At 44.3% G+C, this 24,289-nt stretch overlaps 1 protein-coding gene across 1 annotated transcript in view; it reads right to left on the reverse strand.

Annotated features, from left to right (window-relative positions):
- The window catches only part of UNC80 (unc-80 homolog, NALCN channel complex subunit), a 120,450-nt gene that overhangs the window by 13,880 nt on the left and 82,281 nt on the right, over nt 1–24,289 (reverse strand). The window contains 16 exon segments of the mRNA XM_033064342.2: nt 887–1,025; nt 2,463–2,642; nt 3,732–3,897; nt 4,668–4,852; nt 6,135–6,341; nt 7,078–7,201; nt 9,018–9,143; nt 11,164–11,287; nt 13,476–13,676; nt 16,032–16,250; nt 16,560–16,595; nt 18,501–18,593; nt 18,780–18,950; nt 19,569–19,665; nt 21,269–21,407; nt 22,637–22,771. Of these exon segments, the coding sequence (XP_032920233.1) occupies nt 887–1,025; nt 2,463–2,642; nt 3,732–3,897; nt 4,668–4,852; nt 6,135–6,341; nt 7,078–7,201; nt 9,018–9,143; nt 11,164–11,287; nt 13,476–13,676; nt 16,032–16,250; nt 16,560–16,595; nt 18,501–18,593; nt 18,780–18,950; nt 19,569–19,665; nt 21,269–21,407; nt 22,637–22,771 (2,342 nt within the window).

The following is a 24,289-nucleotide window of genomic DNA, read 5'->3' on the forward strand; positions in this document are numbered from 1 at the left end:
CTATCACTGCTGGTAGATACCACAGCTGTTAATTTTCCTTAATCTATCATGGTTATTTCTTTAATTCCAAGCAAGAATGGGGAGGGAACAATGTTGTTTGATTTTCCAGGGGTGGTAAAGACATAATGTAGAATATATTCTTTAAAGGTTCAAAGGAAATAACATAAATTAATATGTCCATTGTCAGATATCCCTGGATAACTACGTCACAGACAAATAAAACAATAAACATTGCTTATTTAGGGGAAAAAAAAATCATGTTTAAATGCAAAACTTCTCTCCATATCTTCTAAAGATGCACATTTCCCAACAGGCTCTTTCTCACCATTCCAAGTCTACCACGAATAACATGTTCAAAGTTATTTGTATCAACAAGTATTTCAGGTTTAAAATAATATTAAATCCCATCTTAGAACATAGCGTTTAGTTTCTGTCATGAGCTAGTTACTGTTTCAGGAAGGACAAAGAACACATGGAAGAAAGCAAAGTAAATCAAACTGCCTCTGTCCCTCTTTCCCAGCTTCTCAAGATTCCTCCCCACACCCCTACACAAACTGGCACTCTAGTTCAATGAACACCCCAAACCACATTTCCTTTTGCTATTCAGTGGTAGCAGAGAAAAGTAATAGCGTAGAGTATTTATGAAACTGTTTTAAGAGGAAGGTTGCTGTGGATCACAGCTTGTTCTCATGGACCCTATTCAACACTGATCACCCTGGAAAATCATCATTTGCAACCCTGCACCCTTGGTCCAACACTACTCCAGGATGAATAAATTTAGCATCACTATCCTGGCCCCAATTCCACTATCCCACCTCTCTGATGTACCTGGGCCATTTCTGCTCTTGTTATGATAATGGGAAAGGTGAAAAGCTCATGTTTTTACCTTTGGCTGGGTAACATGCCCACCTCAGCCTGAGGTGCAGACATGCTGGAGAGATGGCTGGAGAACCGCCTCCTCCCAATGGCACCCATAAGGTATGTTTCTTGTTCACTTACCACACTGGGCATGCTCAGGGAGTCATCTAGAAAGAGAGAAAAAAACAGGAAAGGAGAGGAAACAACCACCCAAACCCCACCTGCATCTCAACAGTTGTCAAGAGAGAGCAGGATGCCAAAGGTGTACCCAGCATTTACTTACCTAGAGCCCAAGCATGCAAATTGCAATATTCTGTTAGATTTTACAGCCACAGTGCAGAAAGACATGCACATAAACCTCTGCAGGATGAGGAACCTGACAAACATGGGACAGGGATTTATGTGGCTTTATGTAGCTTAAATGGCTCTCAGGAAAACATGTTGGTGGAATTCAGCTTCCATTAAGGCTTCGTTTCTGTGATTAATAAATTGCTTGTTAATATACAGTGTTTCCAGCATAAGAGTTGTAACTGGACATTTTCCTGCTGTGAAATAAACTGCTGCTATGATCTAGCAAAGCACTGTGACAAAAAAAACCAAAATACTGACAGCAAAAGGCAGAACAGAAACCCTTCAACACCCTTCAGGACATGCACTTTAAAATATCGCCAAAAATTTGGATAAATTGACTCAAATACATCATGCTGCAACAGAACTATGCAGGGAGCTGGATTGCAATCAGGACTGCTTGAAATTTCAGTGCTGTTTCAAATTATATCAAGCATCCAGAAAGAAATTACTTTATTGTGGTTTTTGCCACAACAACTTTTAATTACAAGTAAAGAAAACAAAAGGGTGGGTTTGTGTAATTTTCTCCCCTCTTTTTGACCTTTTTTCAATTCTGATGTACTGAAATATTTTACAGCAGTGTTTATCCAAGGCACGGCTGAGGAAATAATGAAGCAGTTCAGATAGGAAGATAGCACTTACCATTCCACACAGTGGGCTCAGAATTAATCTGAGGCTGAAACCATATTTTGCCACAGTGAGTAAATATCTGAACAATATATAAGCAGTACAGCTCTGGGTGGGTTGTACAAAATTTAGAGGTGAACCCAGCTAAAATAAAGTTGGGGTGAACGTGCAAATTTTCAGGCTAGCTCCTCTTTCCCAAAAGGAAATTCTGCTGTAACTGCATGGAGCTTTCTTTTGAGCCCCCCACTTTCACTCCTTCTTTGGATGCTTTGGGGATCCTGCAGGAACAGGATCCTAACTACACAGCCACAGCCCTGCCCACTCTTTGATGCCAAAGAGAGGCCTGGCTGCCAAATGCCTCATCAGCACTGTGGCAACTGCACATCAGCTCGGGTCTCAGGCACTGAAAACCTCCTTGTGCCCTTCCCTTTGCCCTGCCACAGCTCAGAAGGACACAAAGAAATCTGTAACAACCCAGACTTTAACACCATGTACCAACCACACCAGCCACTCAACCTCATGCTCCTGTGGCCCTTTTATTCACTCTGGGACAGGGGCAACTGTGCTCCCCTCCTGGATGGCATCAAGAAAATCTCTTCAGTGTCAGGGCTTAGTATGTGGCCACGTACTTTCTTCGTCCTCCTCATCGGTGCGGCTCAGCGTGTCCTGCGAGGCCTGCTGGGAGGGCTCGCTGTCCTGCTCCCACACCGTGCCAGTGCCCGTGTTGGAGCGGGACATGGTGGCCAGGCTCAGGCGGTAGGCAGAGGTGGAGGTGCCCACGGTGCTGACCGATGTCTTCCCTTGGTAAGCTGCACAAGAGGGGGAGAACCAAACCCAAGTCACCCATGGCACTGGAAGTCAACAGCAAGCCAAGCATTGCTGTCATTGTGGGCACCTCGTTCTGCCTGGACTAGGGGGGCAGGGGCAGCTTCTTGCTCTCTACAACTTCCCAGCAAGAGGATGGAGCCAGCTGGAGTTGGCCTCTCCCCTACTAGCTGCACCAGGGGAGGAATTTCTTCATGGAAAGGGTTGCTAAGCATTAGAATGGGCGGTAATGGAGTCAGCACCGCTGGAGGTGTTCAGGAAATGACTGGATTTGGGACTTGGTGCCATGGTCTAGGTGATTGACAAGGTGGTGATCAGTCAAAGGTTGAACTTGATGATCTCAGAGGTCTTTTTCAACCTTAATGATTCTGTGATGCTGTGACAAGGGTGGCAGAGGTGTAAAACACCAGCAGGTGCCTTGCTCATCTCACCTTTCCAAAATCTCTATTTTACATATGCAGTCTGATTTTTCACAACCTGTATTTTACAGATCGGCTTCAACATTTAGAAACAAAGCAAATTACTGCCAAGGAAGAAAGACTGAAGCATTTCCTTTCGCATTTGTTTTCCTTAAGAAAAAAGCACATAAACTGCTTGCCACGGGTGAGCAGCAGCTGCCATCTCGTGGCGACAGGAGTGGCTGGCACTGGAGAAAATACTCCGTGTGCAGGAGAGAATTCTGAAGTGCTCCATCAGCTCGGGATGCTGATCTGGATGTCACAGTAGAGAAAAATCAAAGAGAGCAGGAGAAAGGAGGAGGAAAATCTGCTGCTGCTGAACAGCCAGACCTTTCTGTGCAAGGAGCTTTGGCCTTACAGTGGCACTGGGGCTGGGGTCTGCACAAGCCAGCTGAGATAGCAAGAGCCAACTACTGGGGAATAGGACTCCGATTTAGTGGAAAAATAGGTGCATTTCCCAACTAACCTGGACTTCTGTTGGCTGCAGAGGCAAGGCTGAGCATAAGCCTTGTGTGTGGATTGCCGCATTCCTGTTTTAGGCAGAGACCAGCTCTGCCTCACAAGTCACTGTTGGGGCAAGGGGTGATGGCCCTGAGCTCCTCCTGCCTTCCTTACCAGAGCCACTGTGCACAGCCTCCTTCAGGATCTTGAGCTCGTTGTTGAACTCGGCGATGAGGGAGCTCTTGCAGAGCGGGCGCGGGATGAACCGTCTCTCCAGCTGGTCCGAGATGTGCTGCCGGGCACTCAGCTCCTCGTGGTTCTCAGCTGGCTGGGCCAGCAGCTGCAAATTTGGCATGCATTAGCATTGCAGGGGATGGTGCCCAGGGAATTGGGACTAGTGTCCAGCCAGCAGGCTTTGTAGGCAAGAGGTTTTGACTCCATCTATGAGGTTTCCACCTGTCTCTCAGGGGCAATCTTAAATCTGACTGAACAGAGATGAGGGCTGCCTTATGCTAAGCTCTATCCTCATGATCCTGTCCCAAGACAGCTCCTTCCTCCATGACTATTTAGTCTGTCCCAAAGATAAGGTAGGCTAAATAAAGTACCATGTGCTAGTCTGCCTGGTAAGGAGCTGTGATTAACTTAAATCCCAGATGCCTTAGCTTAGCAGCTGCCTGTTCATCCACAAAGTCCTGTCAGAACCTTCATCCAACAGGGAAAGGGGAGTGGTCCTTCCTGGCAGTTTGAAGGGGGGGGCTGAAGACGAGAGATTATTAGAAGATTTGTGCCAACACCTCCCCAGGTTCAGCACATCTACACTCCTTCAAAGTGCTTTCAATGTCTTCACTGTAGTTTAAAGTCCACATGCACTTCCCCATCCAGAGCAACTAAGACTAGCTGTACTCCATCGATCACTCCATGCATGACTGGCATACTGTTTAGTCTTGGCCAGGAAAAAGCTCTGTGATTTAGTTTTGGGCTTACTAACTTCTGAAAGGTCACTCACTACATGCAGTTCTTCCAGAAGTGCTGTTCCTCTGTTCCCAGCTGGGGAGCAAGGGCTATGTTGCCTTCAGGGAGTGCCAGATCAGGAACCAAAGCGTCAGTTACCTTGCACTGGATGAAGGGCCGAAGGAGCACGAAGATGGGGATCCGTGTTCGCACGATGAAGTCGAGGAAATCCCACAGGGCCAGCCCTCCCACCTTCCTCAGGGCCATCTCTTTGACTTGCAGGCTCAGCCAGTACCACTGGCTGTCCAGCTGGCGTTCAAAGCAAACAAGGATCACCTTCAGGGCTACAGGGGAACACACATCAGCACAGGGCAGTCAGAGATGTCACCAGTGTCCTTCACAAGCATTGGGGCAAGGACAGGGGGCCACAGTGAGCACAAACCTACACAGGCATGCTCTGCATGTACATGCTCATGCATGCCCACACACCTCAGAGTCACAACTGTCCTTTCTGACAGTCTCCAAAAATGTCACGGAAGGAGCAACCAGCCTTCTAGTAGTAAAGACCTCAGGATCAGGACTGGCAGTCCCATTTCAAGAGAAACTTCACTACTTCGTACCTAAATTCCTCTGTATTTTCTTGCTCTGGTGTTCCCTCTCCCTTCCCTGTAGAGATCTTTTCTCTTCTCAGAATCAGATATTTTGAAAGCAGCTCAGAGAAGGAATACAGCCCTGGCTGATCAGACAACCTCAAAAATCTTGACCAAGCATTATCCACACAAAGATTCACCCAGGGAGCACAGTAATCTGCAGATGATTTATAGGGTGATGACAAAAACCTTTCTAGCAGTGCATGAGTCATGGCTACACTGCAATTTAAATACAAATATGGTCCAGTAAGCCAAGGGCATGGCATTACAAATGGGGATGAACAGCAATGAAGTTCAAAACAATGCTCTGCAATAAAGTGGGCAGTGATTAACACTTGGCTCACAGGAGAGACAAGGAATCTCCCCCTTTTGGTGCTCCCTTGGTCTGATAAAAACAGCAAGGCCTGGAAATTGTTGGGGGAAAGTTGACTACTCCATTTTTCTTAATGGGATGGCCAAGACTTCTCAGCCATTACACATCTGTATCCTGGGTTGTTTGAGTGGGGGGTTAAATCAGTGGTGATCTGCCAATGAAAAATTCCATTCCTCCGATTTGGGCTAACAAAGGCCAAAATATAAATCTTCAGATGAATGCCCTCACAAAATCAGAAACAGAGAAGCTGTGTGCAGCCAGCAGCCACCAGGCTACATCAGCTCCCACCCTAGCTAGCTGAGGGCCAATGATGTGAGGGGTTGATGGGCAGTCTGACTCGCCTTTGTGGCTTCACTGCTGTAGCCTGGCAGTCTGAAAACTGAGCACTTCTACCTGTGCTGCTGTTCCTTCAGCTGCAGCGCAGACACTGCTCGTGTTGCAATACATCCCAGAGATACTCCTGACTTCACGGGCTGGCCTGGCCTCCTGTTCAGGACAGGGCTAAAGCAACTCTGCAGAGGTCAGTTAGCTCCTGCCTGAGGTGGTTTCCTCTATTCCACCTTCCTGTGTGTCTCCTGAGGGTGAGCAGGAGGCATCACTCACCCAGGTAGGCAGCCTGGCTGGTGGATTCCGCCAGCCCTTCCCGCCGCAGGTCCTTCCCTGCATCCCCCGGCGTGGAGCAGTGGGCAGGGGAGCTCTCCAGCATGAAGTTCTTGCTGCGGGAAGTGCTGATGATGCGGGGTGGCAGGAGGATATTGATAACAGTCTGGAGCAGCAGCAGGACCTCAGGCTGCTCCAGCCAGGGGCTGTCTGAGATGCATCGGGAGGGGAAAGAGAGAGAAAGATCAGGCTACATCCCATCATAAGACACTAAAAAAGATCCAGACCCTGTTCAGCTCCAAAATGGGGTGCATCTCAAATGTCCCCTAAGCCAAAACTCCGTCCCCCACACCTTGTTATGTTGCTTCTCCTCCTGCAAGCAAAGGCAAAGTTTATTTTAGCACCAACACGAACACACACAAACACAGAGCTACACAGCACAAAGAAATGCCCTGTTCAGTGGTCTCATTTCCTTTTGGCATTCCCCTCTCCCTTTACTCTTTGCTTTCATTTAGCATTTAGGGATTTACCAGTGAAGACCCTCTATAGCAGAAAGCAAGGAGCAGGACTGGTGCAAGACAAGTGGCATGGATTGGGCAAAGTGTGATCCACAGGGGCACACAATTTCTGTGAACTTTGTTTCCCTCCGTGACTCCTGCTACAATAGATTTGTCCTGCTCTGCACTCCAGTTTCAAAAGCAGGAGGACATCTGTGTAAGACCTGACTCAAGAACCAAGGCACAGCTGAAATAAAAAGAAGAAATAATAACTAATCCCAATGGGGCTCTTTTCAGTCTCAGACCCAAAGGGCACTTAGCTGACATACTGCCAGTGACAGAAAACCAAATTAAAAAATAAAAATAAAAATAAAATACAGAGAGCAGGGAAAGTGCAAACATCAGTTGTCAGAAAAGGGGGAAAAACCCTTTTGTTAAATTAGTCAGACCTTTGCTTCCAGATCCTACTGTGAGCACAAATGGAATCAGTAGGTTTAAAAGCATTCCTTCCCTTCTTTCCTGATTGGTGAATGGGGAGACGACATGGCTTAGGGGGAAATCTTCTTTCAAAGCCTGTGCAGTAATAATAAAAAAGGATTAAATGATTTCATCAGCAGATCACGCAAACAAGTCACTGCAGGGAATGAGGATCCCTGTTCACACAGTACAACACCAGCATTGATGACCTGATCGAATGAGATGCCCTCAGACCATTTAGTCAGGAGTGATGAGAATTCACAGAGTAACACAGGGATCACCTGCTCGTGACATAGCCAAACTCCTAACTCCTAGTTCTCATTAACAAAATCAGATGTATCCCACTGGAGTCGGCTGAGTGTCAGTCATTAGCTCTGCACTGCTGTGAATGGTATCAGCATCTGACACAGACTACAGAGAATAAAAACAGGAGCAAACTGCACAAATGACATTGTCTAAATATTCTCCTGTCCGAACATGGAGGCTATTCCCAAATATATTTTTGTTCCACTTCACTTTGTGCTGCCCTGTCATCCCCCTTAACACAATGAATGAACTCCTGAAAAACAAACAATATGCATGTTTACTTCTTGACACACAGTCAAGCTTAAATTGAAAGGTTTTTTACCTTCTTTTAGAGGAGGCAATTCAAACAGCTGTCCCTACAACCTTTGCTCATTTACAACACCCCGTTGTTACAGACTTAGCTGTGAAATGCAACTGAACTTGCAACTCCTCAAGCTTGCAGATCTGGGCTGAGAAATTCTAGGAGATGTTTTCTGATGAGGTGTGAAGAACTTCTGTTTTGTATTCTGCTGGAAGTATTGGGAATTATGACTTGTGTTTTTCCTGACACGTTTGGTTTTCATTACATTTAAGCCCACAAACGAGTGAACAGGGAGAAGAATCGGATAATAAATGTTCCCCGTAATTTAAAAAAAAAAAATTTGTTATCTGTTAAGGTTTTTTAATAGATAATATTTCACAGCAGGTGAAAGTGGCCTTTTGTTTTGTTTTGATTAAAGAACCACTACCTCTGAGCTGGAAGAAATCTGTTCTCTTTCTGTGTCAAGTTGAACCCAAAAGTCCTTCTGTGCCTCATGCTCTGAGGCATAGCTTTGTGTGTTGATCCCTGTAAGCCTTCCTTCCCAAGCCACCCTGCTGCTCAGAAATATCTGCCTAAGTATGCAAGTGGATGTACCAATGCATATTTTAAAATGAGAGTTGGAGCTAGATAAGTAAATTTCTCACTTCTTTGGTCACCATTCAGACTAATTTCATGCCAGTGGGGAAGGACAGGGACACTGAGGCAGAAAGACTCTGTAAAAAGTTATAGTGCTGCTATGAGAAAGGAATAATGGTGAAATTCTCCAAAAAGTCCAATTTTTTTTTTTTTTTTTTAAATTCTGGCAACAAGGATACCATTGTGTCAGCAGCTGAAAAGCCAAGTTGCCCTGCTTTTTGTGCTGGCACACTGTGTGACCAGCCCAGGTAAGAGCAGAAGAGCACAAAATCCACTCTCATGGTCCCACAGGAAGACAGGAAGGGTTTCATGGATGCAACCCAAGCCAGGGCCCATCCTCCTGTGGCAGAAGTCTTACTCCTTAGATCCTGCAAAGAATCCTAACCTGCTTCTCAGAGCCTTAAACAGCATCCATCAGCCAAACTCCCTGGATTTCAATGGCAGTGTTAAGCTGATGGATGCTTGCTGGGGACTTGGCCCCAACAAATGAATTCTGAGCTCAGTTAAGCCTTCAGAAAGGATGGAGAATTGACATGTTGCTTCTCCTTAACTTTTGGTGCACGTTCCACAGTTTTTGCCCAGCTTTTGCAGAAAGAAAACAGAGCACTGATGAGGTGGTGTCTCAACCAGAAGCTCTAAGGGCCTGGCCGTGGGCCAGGGCAGACACACCTGTATCTGCAATGCTACAAGCCGGACAACAGCTGTGCTGAAGGGCAGAGGTGGCGAGAGATAAGGGCTGAGATGAAGAAGGGGTAATCCATCAGCCACACTGGAGGGTCCTACCACTCCCATCACCTGCAATACAAACAGAGCACATCACCACAACTGGCTACTTACAGTTTCATCCATGCCATATCCTCCAACGTCAGTGAAATGGAGGTGCCTTTCATTGAGCACTGAGTTGGGGTGGATCTAGTAGAACTAATCCCCACAGTGGTTCCTGCAGCAGCTGGGGCCACTGAGGAGATGGTGTTCTAGCAGGGAAAGGGAGGGGAAAAGAGGGAACCAGCATGGATGGGAGGAGTGCACAGGTACATTTATAAATGTACCCAGTACCAGCCCTGAATGACCAGCACTGGACTGGTGGAACAGCTAGAGTTGGAGGATATGTCATTTGACAACTGTAACAAATAAAAATCTGTCATCAAAGCAAAAAGTCTGCATTGAAAGTGGACATCCTTTCCCTTCCCTTACTTGAAAAATAATGTCCTAAGTCTGACCCAAGCCAGGTTTTGTACAATGTTCAGATTCCTCTCAAACACAGCCTGTTTTGGGGAACTCTAAGCATGATTTCTTTCAGAATCTGATGTCTCTGAAGCAGAGTCATCTGCATGTCACCTGGTAGTCTGGAGCTCTTTGAATAATCACCCCAAGGAAACAGCACTTCTAGGGGAGAGTTATTTGTACTGTTTGGGATGTGTCCCTCAGGAGGAATTAAATCACAGACCTGCATGTGCCTATTTCTCACCATGACCAGACATAGCTAGATGACAGGAAGGGGGAGAAGGTACCAGGCAGACTACTAAACTTAGGGGAGATGAATGCATGCTTCTTTTCCAAATTCTGCCTGGGGAAAAAGGCAATAACCAGTTCTTTGCCAGAAAACCAAAGGACAATTTAGAAAGAAAAGAGTCAGAGCCCCTTCTTTACATCACTATGGATTATCATTGAGATATTTCCCCGACTTCCTGGATGATTGATTTTTGGGCTTGTTGGTCTACAACATGATATACCATCCAGCCAGTACTCCCACAGCTCACAGTGCACCCAGTTCTGACAGCTAAAGGCAAAATACTTGTGGCAGTACAAGTACATTAGTGCCAGGTAGCTATTGCCTCTGCTTGGAAGAGGAAGAAGTCTTATGGACTCTGACAGGTTAGAGCATCCCTGCCCTTGCAGCAATGAATTGACTTGAAGGACGGGAACCTGGCAAAATCTGACATTGCCTTTTAGCTACTGGTCATTGTTTTTAAAGCATCTCAGAGCGCTGGTGAGCCCTGAAATGTTTTTTTGTAAGCTGCTAGATAAGGTTACAACATTTATGCTTTAAGGAGAAAATGTTATAAAACCCAATAACAGTAAAATTTTAGTGGAACTTTCCCCCTGAATTTGTATTTTGCACCTGGAATGAAAGCATGCTTGTTTGCCCAAGTGGCTGGAGTTATACGGATACCAAAGTGGGGTCTTACCCCCAGTGTAACAGCTGCAGAAACAGCATGGTCTAGCCTGAGTGATCAGGCAAACTCTGTCCACACCACCTGTCTGCTGTAACACACCCAAGGGCACAAACTTTACTAAGAGAGGGATCTGAACATTGTACAGCACAAGCCTGTACTCGATCAAGCCAGGGACATTACAAACAGTGGAGTCAATTCACCTTGTAACCCTTCTGACTAGGCAGCACCCGCTGGCCCTGGCAGAGCAATCAGGGCACTTCCCATGGGGAGGGTAGGTATCCCCAGTGCCACCCTCTGCCTGTCTCTACCAGGTGTGTGCAGTCTCCACCACCCCACTCTCCAACTTGCAGCCCTCAGCTCTCAGCTCAGTTTGGCAAAGGTGGATCTTCAAAGTGGTGCGTGGGAAGTAATGGAAAATAAATTGTTCGACCGCTGCTGTTGGTCACTGCAGCTCCCCATGCACCACTTCAAAAATGAACCTTCCTGTCTCTAGTGTCACCTGCAGAGTCCCCTCGTGAGGGGCAAAGGGGACAGGTAAAATGCCAGGAGTGGGAATGAACTGTCATCTTCAGTCCAGAGAAATCAACAGCAGGGGGAGGTTTAGCAAAGGTTCGTGGGGTTGCCGCTTGGCTACTCACCAGATTGACACAGACATTGATCAGAGACCTAAGGTGAGGCAGGAAGGATATGATAGGCTGCCTCTGAAGTGTCAAACAAACCCCTTCAATCAAACTGCTGGCAGGCTCCCACTCAACCTGGCGCCTGCAATACAACAGTAGGTGCCATTAGCCACAGGCTCCTGCCCCCCACACCAGACGCCCAAACACGGCCACCGACACACAGTGACACCCACAGAGGAGACGTGCCACACAGCCACGATGGCCAGGAGGAGCACAGAGTGGGACAGAGAAGGCACAGAGCCACAGACCACACCAAGGGCGTTTGTTTGAGACGAGAAACGCGGCAGAGCTGGCTGGAGCTGGTGACACAAAGCCCTGCAGCAGCACTGGGGCAGGAGATGCAGAAGGAGCCCACACAGTGGCCTCAGGTGTGGGGAAAGGTCTGTTGTGCCAAGCTCCCTTCCATCTCCTGTGGCTTGTGGGTGTTCCCACTGGCATGGACAAACCCCATCAGCCTGAGTGCCCTTGGAGCTCCTCTGCAGCTTGGCTGCTCCACTCCCACACACAGACTGCCCTAAACTGGCCCAGCTGGAGAATCTTCATCTCCACCTTGTGCAGGATGGGTGATGCACTCCCCATCAGCACAAAGTCCTTCATTCCAAGATCCTTTCTTCTCTGACACTTTGCTTTTTGCACCAAAACGAAATTTAGGAATTACACCAGATACTGAAAGGATTCCTCTTCCTAATCACAAGCAGGCAGAGCATAGGTAACATCGAAGGGGCTCACACCTTCATCTCAGGGCCTGACTCTCTGCAGTCACTGTGGTTCACAGTGAGCATCTGACTGCATTTACTGGGACAGAAAGACAAAAAGCTGGCATAGCTTGTTCACTCAAGCCTTAAACCATATCCCAGTCAAGCTCTTCAGGTGACTTCTCAGAGCCACATGGGGAATCAAGTGTTGGCTGTACAACTTTTTCTTCAGACCAACATGTATCTCACCTTAGTGCATCCAGTGTAACTAAATCTCCAGATCAATGGTCTGTTCTTGTTCTTACATATCCACTGGTTCCAGCAGACACTGGGTTTGCAGTGGGATGCCCACAGGAGGCAGTGTCTAACATTCTGATCCTGAGTACCCCAAGGGATGGCTCCTGGGGTCTTTACCCACACCCATCCCTAAGAGACTGCTTGACTCAGTGATGCTTAAAAATGTAGTTGCTGCATTTGGTCCAGTGGGTTTGCTGTCCTTTTGTGGACTAATGAGTAAGTTAAGCCAAGCATAGGTACAGGCATAGAGAATATGAAAGGAATTTTAATTTATGGATGTTCATTCAGCTCACATAAGGAAGAAAGATCTTCAGGAACAGAAAGCCCTATCTGCCTTTGAGGCAGAAGAAAGTATGAGCAGAGAAAGAAGGAATGAATGAGAAGCAAAGACATGGCAAAGAATCAAACCAATAAGAGAGAGAAGCACCACAATTTCTGCCTCTGAATTCTTACAAGGGTGGAGTTTCTTGAAGCAAACTAGCCAGAAAAAAGTGATGGATAATGATGCCAGAAAGAAGAGATCACCTCCCTATTATTTGTTCCATCTTTGGTTCCTACTGGGACAAAATTCTGATATCTGTTGTCTTATATGATTTGGCTTCTCAGCTGAGACTGCCAATGAAGTGCCATTCAAGCAGTTGAGGACATGTGCCCATGAGGGTGACCAAGAACCAATGACTCTTTTTACTCCGATCACTGGAAAATTCACAGGTCTGAGGGATTTTGTACCACCCAGACTGGATTTGTACTGCAGGGATGCTCCACAGTCAGTACTTCTTGAAGTTGCCAAAGCCTGTATGTACCATAATGCCACTGTGTGATACACCAGGCTTCCACTAGGCATGGACCTGGAACAATTGATGCAGTTCTTTGCCTTTTACTAGGGAGCAATCAGAACCTACTGCAGAGCTCCTGACTATTGTTGTCTTTACAGAGGACATAACAGTATTGCCATGCTAGAAATACTCTTACTGCAGTTCAATTTTCCATTTAAAAACTGACAGCAAAAGTTATTTAAAAGGGCATTGTGATGGAAAAAAATCTTTTGGGAAAGAAAAATAATGTTTCTGGGAGTTCTCTCTTTAGTTCTTAATAACCATGCTGCTTCCAGAAGACACAACAAAAACATCGACGTGACCACACTTAAGAGCTAAAGACACCTGTAATTTTCTGGTGTGTTGTAAAGGCTCACTGCAACATGACAGCTTGAGGAAGTGACATACCCACACTTCAAGGCTTGCAACATCAGAAACGGACCCCAGAGGGTTTCCTGCTCACCTCAGGGTAGGCATCTTGTGAATTTTATTGAACATACGGTCCAGTCTCTTTAGGATGAGGATCAGGGCAGGTCTCACCGCCTCAGCTGTCCAGTCAGTGATGGGCAGCATCTCCATGATGTAGCGCCGGAGCCCGCGGCTCTCCATGGTCTGCGTGTCGTAAGGAGCCAGCTTCAGCAGGGAATGTGCGATTTCTGCCAGCCTGGAACCACCAGGGAGAGAGGAATAAATACAGCCTGCAGCCCTACACACACACCCGTGGACCAGCAGGTAAATATTCAGCCGCCTGGTGAAAAGAAAACGGTGCAAAAGTCAAATGTGCTGCTGTTTAAGCTCTTAGATGTGATACAGTGCTGGTCTGTTAAGACTGTTCTGCTGGAATCACTGTTTATATTTAAGAACACATGGATGGTCTAAATATTGCTTTTATATTGCCATTAAATGCACCAAAGGAACATAAGGAGTCACAGATTTGTGTAGTGAAAACTAAAGTTCCTGTGCTGGCAGTAAGGCTACAACATTGCAAGTGCCTGTGAAATATAGATCCAACATCACCTGTTTGTCAGTTAATAAGTTTTCTGATTTTTTGCTGTCTTGTTTTTCAACATTACCACTTTAGGAAGTATCACTGTGCAATTCTCAGGTGTTATATTTTAAAAATAACATGTCCATAGGTTTACACAACATGTCCTTTTGGGATTGTTCCCTGCAGTTTTTATTTGTTTCTCCTAAAACCTCTACAGATTGTGTTGCTGTTGCTATTTCCACTCTCCCAGATGGCCTTGTCAATGGCTTTTTTTTGTATTGACTGTGAAATATCATGGCAGCATTTAATTTACACTTGCAGTTTGACAAAAGTCTCCTGAAATACTTGGATATTTATGGTAAGCAAAGACCAGAAATAAAATAGGAAACATCAACAGACTTTGTATTGGATGATTACAGAACAATCCTATCCATATTGTGGGGGCTTTTTCTGAAATGCATCCAACTAATGGAACATATTTCTATTCTTTATAATCTGCCTAGGAATATCAAGGGCGACAGGTCCCTCAGATTAACCAAAAGTGGTACAAAAATTGGTGGTTTATCCAGTTTTTCTTTATTATTCACTTTTAAAAACTGCTCTGTTCTACTATGAAGTACGTCTGTTTTCTTAAATGCTGTGAAATTTAAATTATCATATAATTAAGCTTCTTGTTAGCAATATAACACCAGTTCTATGCAATGATATATGAAAACTTCCTTATGCATTATAAAGTGGGAGATCCATTTCATTCAACTTGAAACGTCAATCTCAATTAATCTGCTAGCTCCTTCCTAGCAGAAATAAGCAACCTGGGAAACTCTTATCTTCCTTGGAGATATATATACATATATATTTATACTTGGATAAACAGGTGGATGCACATCTTCCTTTTCACTGGGTGCAAAAAGATCTTTATGACTTTTGCAGACTGAACATTTAAGTGGCTAAAACTGGGTGAGATGAATCCTGTCTGAAGTGACTAGCATATTATCCTGTTTCCTGAAGCCTCTGTAATGGTACCTGTCAGCCTCCCAAGACCATGACTGTCACATCAGATTCTGATAAATCTGCTCTCTGTGCAGAACTGAGTTTCTCCTACAGTAATTAAATCCTGTCAGTCATGTCACTGATACTTAGGAATTTATGTAAGGATTGAGATATATCGCTTTTATTTAGAGATAACTATGATGAAGCATTTGAACCCTGACAAAGCAGCTACCTATTTCTAGCACTTTCCAGGAGACTTAAAGGAATCAGAGCATAAGTCATTACCTGCTGTAAATCAATGCCAGTTTTACTGCTGTAACCTCTGACCACGAGAGACCTTCTCTCCTGGAAGCTCAGTATTTACCACCTGCTAGTGTAAATGCAAAACTGACAAAATAATCAGATCTATTCCCTCTTGTCCCAGTTACTGCTTCTCAGCAGCAATTTATGTTGTTTTGTGTTTACCATGAAGAGCAAACTCAGAGAACCAGGTCCAAAGTGCCAGGACCATTTGAAACTGTTTGCTGTGAGCATCCAACCCATGAGCTGGACTCTGTGCAGCACATGAAGAGACCTGTGCATCTGCTGCATCACCTGCTGAGGTGGGCTCCTGTAAATGCCCTCTGTCCCATCACTCCCTGTATTTCAGGCAGTCAGAAAGTGGTTGTTGGTGCCTTTCTTGCTTGTGAGTTCCTGTCTCAAATGCACAGTGCCACTGGAGAGGATAAATCTGAAACAGGTAGTTTCCCCACCCCTTGCCCTGCAGAGACAGACTTTGCTCTGCTCCTTGCTGCCACTTGTTCTGATACATCAGATGGAGCTGTTTCAGAACGAGCCCAGAGGAAAGCTTAAGAAACCTTTACACACAAGCAGCATCAGTACAATCTAAGGAACATCCAAAGCAGCCTCTGCATGTTTTGGACAAAAACATGCAACTACACAACCAAAAAGCGATTCCATCTGCTGTTATGAAAAAGGACAAGCTAAAAGAAAGGAATCCCCCTGAAAAGAACAAGGAAAAGCAGACTGCCAGTGGAATACCTCATGTGGGACTTCACATCCAGCAGCTCCAGAGAAGTCACTCGGGGTTCACCAGCCAGATTCTGCAAAATCTTCAGCCTCGGACCACAGTGCTTGTAAAACTCTGTGCAGATGTTCAGCAGCGACTCCCGGGGCCTCCTGAACTCCTCCCTGGCAATTCGCTCATCCAGCTCCTCTCGGGGCAGACCCTGGCCCTCCTCCATCAAGTGAAGGTTCTCCCTGGTGGATACAAAGCAAGACAAAGTGGAGAGTGCTATATGAGGCAGATCATCAGGGAGAGATTACAACAACCTCTTCATCTTGTTTTTGCAACAGATGCTTTCCTCTGCAATTGAAAGAAAGGTAGTTGCATCTGCAATTAAGAAACAAAAAAGGGAAGTTATAATCTTCCAAGTCTTGCTAAAAAATGCCAATATTTTCTATATGAACTATGTTTTGATACGTTCCCTGAGAAAAGGCTGCCTGTCACAGCAACAGGGGAACAGTTCATCACACAGCAGGGGAGACTGGGATAAAATGGTACTGTACCTGATAAAGTGTAGTTTAGCTCCCTGTTCTGGGTACCTGGGAAAACAGAAACAGTGAGGTTGCAAAAAGCAACTTAGTAGTGCCTGAACTTGCCTTTCTAAAAGAAAGTGGCACTGTTCTAGCCCAGAGGTTTATGCACCGTGCTCAGGAGGGCATCTTGTGCCACTGGAACAGAGCCTACACATTGTTATGACCACACTGAATTGCCTTTATTTCCCACCTTCCATCAAAAAACATATTCCTAGAGTTACTGACCTTCTTCTGAAAGGAAAAATCCAGACTTAAAAACTATAGCTCTCTTTCAAGTGATTTCTCTTACTGATTTTTCACCCCAGTTCTCAGTCCGTTTCACGAAACCAGAGCTCACCAAGTGAAAAGAATACCTCAGAATTTTTTTTAGTTTTATTGTCATTTTCTCTTGTTAGTTCTTTTTGAGAAAGCATTAATAGACACTGCACCACTTGGCTAACATGTCCAAGGCTTGAACAGTATCATTCTAACATCATGAGGCTCCTGCTGTTGCTAGCAGATCTCTGTTGCAATGATGACACAACAAAACAAACAAGTGCAGGAAAACTGGAACAGTGGAAAATATTTTGAATCAGAGGATAATAATTAGAAAAATCTGGAAATGTAAGTCAAGATGCCTGAGTCATACTGCACTGGGAAGGTCTACATTGTCTCTCAGGAGATATGTGTTAACTACTCTCCAAAATCAGCAGATAGATCATAAAGCACTATTTTCCATTGCACCTGATTTTCCTTAGACTGAGCAATCTTACAAATGAAGTAAATGGCATATGTCCCCTTCAGACTTCAGCATGTCTGGTTTATCTGCTGGTTTGTCATGTCTGGAGTTTATCTGCTTCTCAGATCAGGGATTGAAAGTCAAAGCCCTGTTTTAACCATGACTGAATAGATTTTAAAGAATAGCAGACTGATGCCAGGAGTGACTGACTTTAAAGAAGAACAGACTGATGCCAGGAGTTACCAACCAAGGTGTGCACACATTTATAAACTGACATAATAGTCCTTTGATGATCCATGCAGAAATTGATTTCTAAATCCCTTGGATTAAAAAAAAAAAGTAATAATTTGGAAAACTCCAGAAAAACAGCTATCCCAGCCTTTGCTAGGCTGCAATTGCCCTTCCAGGACAGCACATACATTCAGATTTTTAGCACAGTAAGGCACAGTCTTGCCAAGAGAAGGCAGGGCTGCCTGCTGCAAACAAAAAACTTCCCAAACCCAAATGCCTGTGGGTGGATTAAGCCCTTCTGCTATAACCAAGTAAATTTTCAGCAGCCTTGTCTGATCTGCAGCAGCCTAACTGGAATGGTCACAATAGCCAAGGAGCAGAATTACAGTTCATTGGTGCCATATCCTTCTTTGTTTCCTTCTTCTGTGAGAAAGTTCTTTGGTGTTTTGTTGGGTTTTGGGGTCTTTTTAAGAAGGACAAGAATATTTCCAGGCATTCTTTTCACTTCTCTCAAGCTGTCAGCCCCTTAGAACAAGGCCAGGAGGGTCTGACCCTTCTGCTGGCCAAGCATGCTCTGCTCACTGGTCACTTTGAAGGAAAAAAGCAGAGAATGAGTGAGCTTCAGCAATATACTTCTAGAGGGCAAAAAGGGGAATGAATGATTTAAGATGTGTGTCCTCTCTTTTGATACCCTTTATATTAAAGATCTTCTATTTAGATATATTGTTTGAAACCAGAAATCCTGGTCTTGGGTGTTTTGGTTATCATCAGCAATGCAGAATGTGCCCTTTTGATGTGGCTGTTTTCTCCCACAGAACAGTACCCAGAGCACTCCCTCAGCTGTCTGAGACCAAGCACTCTGAGCAAAGAGATTTTACCTTACTGGGAAAAAAAAACCAAACAAAAAACAAAAACCAACCCAAAACTGTTTCAAAAAATATAAAAAGAAAGAAAAGCCTTACCTGGTGTTCACACCTGCTGACATGGTGTGGTTTGCAGTTGTGGTCCCTTTGTGGCCTTGGTCACATCGACTCATCTGTGGGGCTGTCATAGGCCTGGCAAAGAGAAGGTGAACACCACACGTTAAATCGAACAGGCACACAGAAATTCTGCTTTTGCTCTGAAAACTTGCACTAATTTTACCAAGTCTAAAACTCAGCCATTACTCAAGCCAAGCTGCATGCTGTGCACTCCCTCTCCCAGCACAGAGAGCCAAGTGCAGGCTCAGCCCCTGGTGTTACCTGGTGAGAACTTCTACACTGTACAAGAGAGCCTGCAAAGAGGTGGCAAGGGCACCCATGGAGGCAATCTCCTCACGAGCTGCTGTCCCAGTGTCCACCTGGGAGGTTTGTCTCTTCAGTTTTTGCAAGTAGCAGGGAACCAGGGCCTCCAAAACCATCAGCATCTGGAGGCTGGAAAAGATAACAATGCTTAGTCTGTTTTGTTTTGTCACTCCTGAGCTCACATTGGGTAGAGGCTTAGGTTTCTATCTGAAGATTTTAGATCTGTAAGTAGGAGTATGATTTCATTGCTTCTCACTAGAAGTCTTGAGCCAAAGAAACAACTGGATTAGGAACTTCAGGAGGAAGCTAGATGATACATGAAACAATAATAACAATAATAATAATAATAATAATACCCCCTGAACTTTCAGGTGTCTTCCAAATATGTCATCCATTTGCTAACAAGCATTTTCTCTTCCAAAGACTCTCTTATTCTGTGATTCCCTCTTGCAAACTAGATAAGTTTATCTTCCTGTTCTCTCCAGCTGCCTGTTTCTCCCTCTCCCTTGGTTCTCTGTTTACAGAAACTAACAGGATAAGGGATAATGGGGTTTACACTGGGAAATATTGCTGCTCTGGTAGGATTTGGGGCTGGTTCCCTAGGAGGGGCACTGGGGCCTCAGAGAAGCCCCATACTTGGAATTCATTTCTGTATCCTCTGCCTCCATTTGCCAGCCTTGCTTTCACATACTTCACAGCTTTTATGCCTTTTCTGAGCCTGCACAAATCAAGACAACAGACCACAACCTTCTGAATGACTCAGGAGCATAAGCCACCACTGTGACACACAGTTTGATTGCTTCACTGATGGAAAAGGTCAAGTCTTCATTCCCATAGCAGAAGTCTGGGGGAATAAAGCAATATGAGAAGATTATCACACAATCATACTAAGTATGAAAGGAGCTGACACACTTCCTTTCCCCCCTCTCCTGTTGCTTGTTTTTCATGTTAACAATGCCCAAAAGGCTCTTGGACAGATAAAAATTGGTCTCTGTAAAAGAAACACATGCTGCACTCCTCCTTGAGCTCTACTGCCCAAGAACTCAGTAGGTGAAACAGCTCTCAGCAGGTCACTCACTGCTGAGCAAAACCTACAGAGTCCTGTTCCAAACATCACCCATCAAAGCTAAGCCTTCAGCTCATATATGGCAAGGACACATGTAAAATTAATGATTATTTTTATGCTCCCCATGCTTTTTCTTAGATGTTCCAGCCATGCAAAAAGTGATGTTGATGCACCACTGATGGCAGAATAATGTTTTACTTTTCAAAAATCAAGCCCCTTTTATACTCATGGCCACGTGGGTGCCACCACAAAAGTGACTCTGATTTGCTAGTGATTTCAGAAAAAGGTTTCAAAAGCATTTAAGTCACATACTACAAATATAACTTTGGGCATAATTAGTTCTGGGCACTAAGAAACTAGAAAGAATAATATTTGTAAAGGAATAATATTTTTAATAGAACAACAGTCCTGTTTTCAGAAGTGACTTTGTTATGCAGGAGCCCAACTCAAAATTAAGGTCCTAAAACATGCAAATCATAATTCTGATCTTCATATGGAAGACACCAGATACACAACATACTCATCTACTCATCATCAACTCATACTTGAGAATTTCCAGAGATGTTTTAATAGCTCTTCACAAAAATCTCCAAGATTTTACATAAATGTTTGGTACAATCCACAAATAGGAAGAAATATCTTTTGTTTCTGTACCATTTTGTATTAAAAACTTTCTATATGATTGTGCAGCATCATAAAATCCCACTTTATTACACAGCTTCAACTCTAAGGCCAGACAGGCTTCACAGTGCATCAAGATAACTAGTATTTAAGAGAAGTGCAAATTTGGGAAACAATTTGAAGATCCTCATAAAAATCAGCAAAAATCACAAAGCAGCCAAATTCTTGAATGCAGCATTGCACAGATAATTATCAAGAGACACAATGTCCTGGATACCCCATACAGCTATATGTATTCTCTTTTTTGATAAATCAACACCTGCCCAGGAGTTCAGCACTGCTGGATGTCTGAATCGTATCCATCATCATCCACCAGTCACATTCTGCCCGTGGGAGAGGATGATTTTATTGTCCACATGGAGCAGAGCAGAGGATGACAATGATCTTGTCAGCATAATTAGGTTTATTGGGCATCTTTACTCTTCATTCACACGTTAAAATTCAAAATGCCAGAGGCTAGTCTCAGACTAGAAGGTTTAAAGCAGAAAAAGTAGCTTTGGGATAAAATTAATTAATAATTCCCCTCCCTAAACTATCAAAAGGTAATAAAGCCAGTCTTAAAAAACCCCATGAGGCATAGGAAACAGATAGGACATTCCAAAAGAAGAGAAGGGCTCTGAAGAAATCATGCTACATCAAATGTCTGTTAAATCAACAAACAATAAACCAGAATATTGAACGAAGAGTGCTTTACTGTTACCTAATGACTTGAGAGGCTTTTCTGCTTTCACCAGCTCTAAGATGTCCAAAATGTCTGGGGTGTCTCCCTCCAAAGACTGCAGCAGGTCAAACAGGCACTGAGCTGACACTCCTTTGCTGCTTCCATTGTTTGCAGCATCCTGTTCCAACAAGAGACATTCATGTCATGCCAGGAATGTTTATCTGGGGGTGTGGGCCACCTTTGTTTTCCACAAAAGTCCACAAGGAGTTCAGGATTCCATTGCTTTCAACCTGTAAGCCTTGCCTGACCCAGCAGACTGATGCTACAGTGGGAGCATGATCTGAAAACTGCACACAGATTTTTGCTGCCCTGTGGAGGACAAAGATAGGTGTGCTGGCAGTGCCCCACTTCAAATCAAGATTCCATGACCATGCTAGAACATTTTTAATGAATATTTCAAAACACGACTAACCTAGTCTTTGACTTGACTAAAACTTGGTATTAAGCTTTTAATTCCTATTGCTGGATTCCAAGAATGGATTTGCATATAAAGTCATTGCTGTCCTTTTATAATACATTTATGCACAGAAATTTCAAGTGAGACCACATTTACTGGCCTGGACAGCTATCTCAGCCCTTGTTCCACCAAGTGCTGCACAGAAATAAGTCAGGACTTGGTTCTGTGCAGCACTGAGTGTTCTCTCCTTGTGACCTCTGATGGGGGCTGGCTGCATGTTTGTTCTTGCACTGTTTTATTAATGGCTTTTATTTTTTTTTGCTTTTACTTAGAATTAGGATTGAAGTACGAGAGAGATGGAATTTTTTGTGTTTGGGTTTAGTTGTTTATTAATTTTTATTTATAGTACAGAAAGTCTTGTAGTACTTCTAGCTAATAGCTAAAGGCAAGCAAAATGGAGGTGAATTTAGTTAGTTGCAAGGTTTTTTAAAGATAAACAGCCTAATTAAAAGTTAGCACCAATATTATTTAAACTTTTGACTTAATAACTAAACACTTGTGACCTGCAGTGCAGCACTAACTATTTGACTAAAAACTACTACTTAAAACTCGGAAGGAGAAGGAGCAAAAAGAAGAAAGAGACAATGCCTGAGAACCTTCATCTTATCCCATACCTATTACTATATTCTAAAAACCCCAAATTCCAAGCTTTTCACCACGTGACACCACTCACTCCTGTTCAACTACATACTAAACTACATACGGCTAAAACCACAGAGTCAGTGACTTTAACTCCATCATTTAAATTTGGAGCCTTCTCCGAGGCCTCAGGTCCAAAGCAATGTTCTCCAGGGGGGTCAGTGCCAGAAAGCACAGAAAGCTCAAAACTCCCAGGCTTCTGGGTTCCAACAGCTGCTTTCCCCTAAGAAAAGGGAATGGCTTTTACTCACAGGGAACTCCAGGAGAGGGGCCACGCTGGCAAAGAGCTGCAGGATGAAGGGCTTGCGGTGCAGGACGTAGAACTGGCGGCACGCGAACTCCATGGCCTGGCGCAGCTGCGGGTTGCTCTCGTAGTCAGAGTACACCTGGGCACAGAAAAGGACATCAGGCACTGCTCCAGGGGAAGAGCTCTCACCTCTGGGGCCCACACTGAACCAGCTGTCATTCCCGATGGGTTTGTCTAGCGCTCTGTTAAAGATGGAGACTGGACCGCCCTCCCTGGCAATGCATTCATGGACAAAATGTCCTCAGGAAAAAGTCTGCTTTTCATGCTTGGACATTCTTCACGTTGTTAGTCCAATACTTTTTGTCCTATATATTGAGGTCTGTTCCTTCCCTCTCCTTCCTAGAAGCACTTTACATATTAGGAGCCAGTTAGTGCTTTCTTTCTGAATCTCCTAAATTTTCAGTTAATCAGATCTTCCAGTCCTTTCTCACAAGATGTTTTCTACATGAAAACCCCTGTTCTTCTGCAGTCTCTTGAGTTAAGTGATGCTTTCTCTGAGCTGGGTAGAACCACTAGTTCCAGTCAGGACCACTGATGATCAAAGCAGAATTATTCCATGTTTTTCACAGGGTACAAATCTGTATAATCACTCCAGACTGGCATTTGAGATATTTTTCTCTTCTATCCTTCAGCAGAAGGATGCTGTTGATTCATGTTTGGCTTCAGATCTGTAACTCCAACATCCTGCCCTGCAGAGGTGCTACTAAATCAGTTACTTCCCCTCCCTTATTCTGTGTTGGTTTGGGTTTTCTCTTTTCTTTGAGACTCCATCTCTAGTTTGTCACAATAATTTGTACTCCTGCTCTGTCCTCCAACACAGTGACAGTGCCACCCATTTTTAAAATATTTTAAATTATTTAGAGTGGCATTTCCTTCAGGGCTGGCCATTGAACCATGCAGAGAAGATGTTGCCAATTTGTGGGATTTGTTTCTCAGTTATGTGAACAGTGTGAATTCCTCGGAACAACTTCTCTGCGTGGGACCTCTGCAGAGACTTCTCAGTGCCCTGCTAGGCTGAGGAAATTACCATGGCTTACCAGCAATATCTCATTTACCTTAGAAAAGAGAAATAATTAACTGTATATACATAAAAGTGGAAAACCCTGCAACAAAAAGAGCCATGTGGGGAAATGCATCAGGAACTGAGCTTCAGTTAGAGGCTGGATCAAGCCCAGGAGTGGTAAAAGAATTGACCACAAACAAACCAACTGATCTTGGGTGTCTGGCTTGGAGAAATGAAAGTCTGCAAAACCAAACAAGCTCAGAAACACTTGCATTTTCTTTTGGAAGTGCTTTTTTACCTCCCAGGAGTGGTATTTTAATTCAGTTGTTGGCAATAATTGAGGGTGAGGATAGGAAAGAATTACAAACTAATTTCTCTCAAAATGAAGTGAAAATGAAGGGAGAATCTTTTGCAGGACTGAGTGATTACTGTTGAGGACTTCAAATTATGTTATTAGGCAATTTTATTTCAAAATGTCTCATTAATAAATCCATGCACTGCTGACCTGGATCCAATTCATACTTATCTAATCAGGGGAGACAGGATATCAGATTTCCAGTTACTGCAGAGCTTGTTTAGATAGCTAAAGTAATC

Source organism: Catharus ustulatus, chromosome 7, assembly GCF_009819885.2.
Source record: "Catharus ustulatus isolate bCatUst1 chromosome 7, bCatUst1.pri.v2, whole genome shotgun sequence".
Taxonomy (NCBI): Eukaryota; Metazoa; Chordata; class Aves; order Passeriformes; family Turdidae; genus Catharus; species Catharus ustulatus.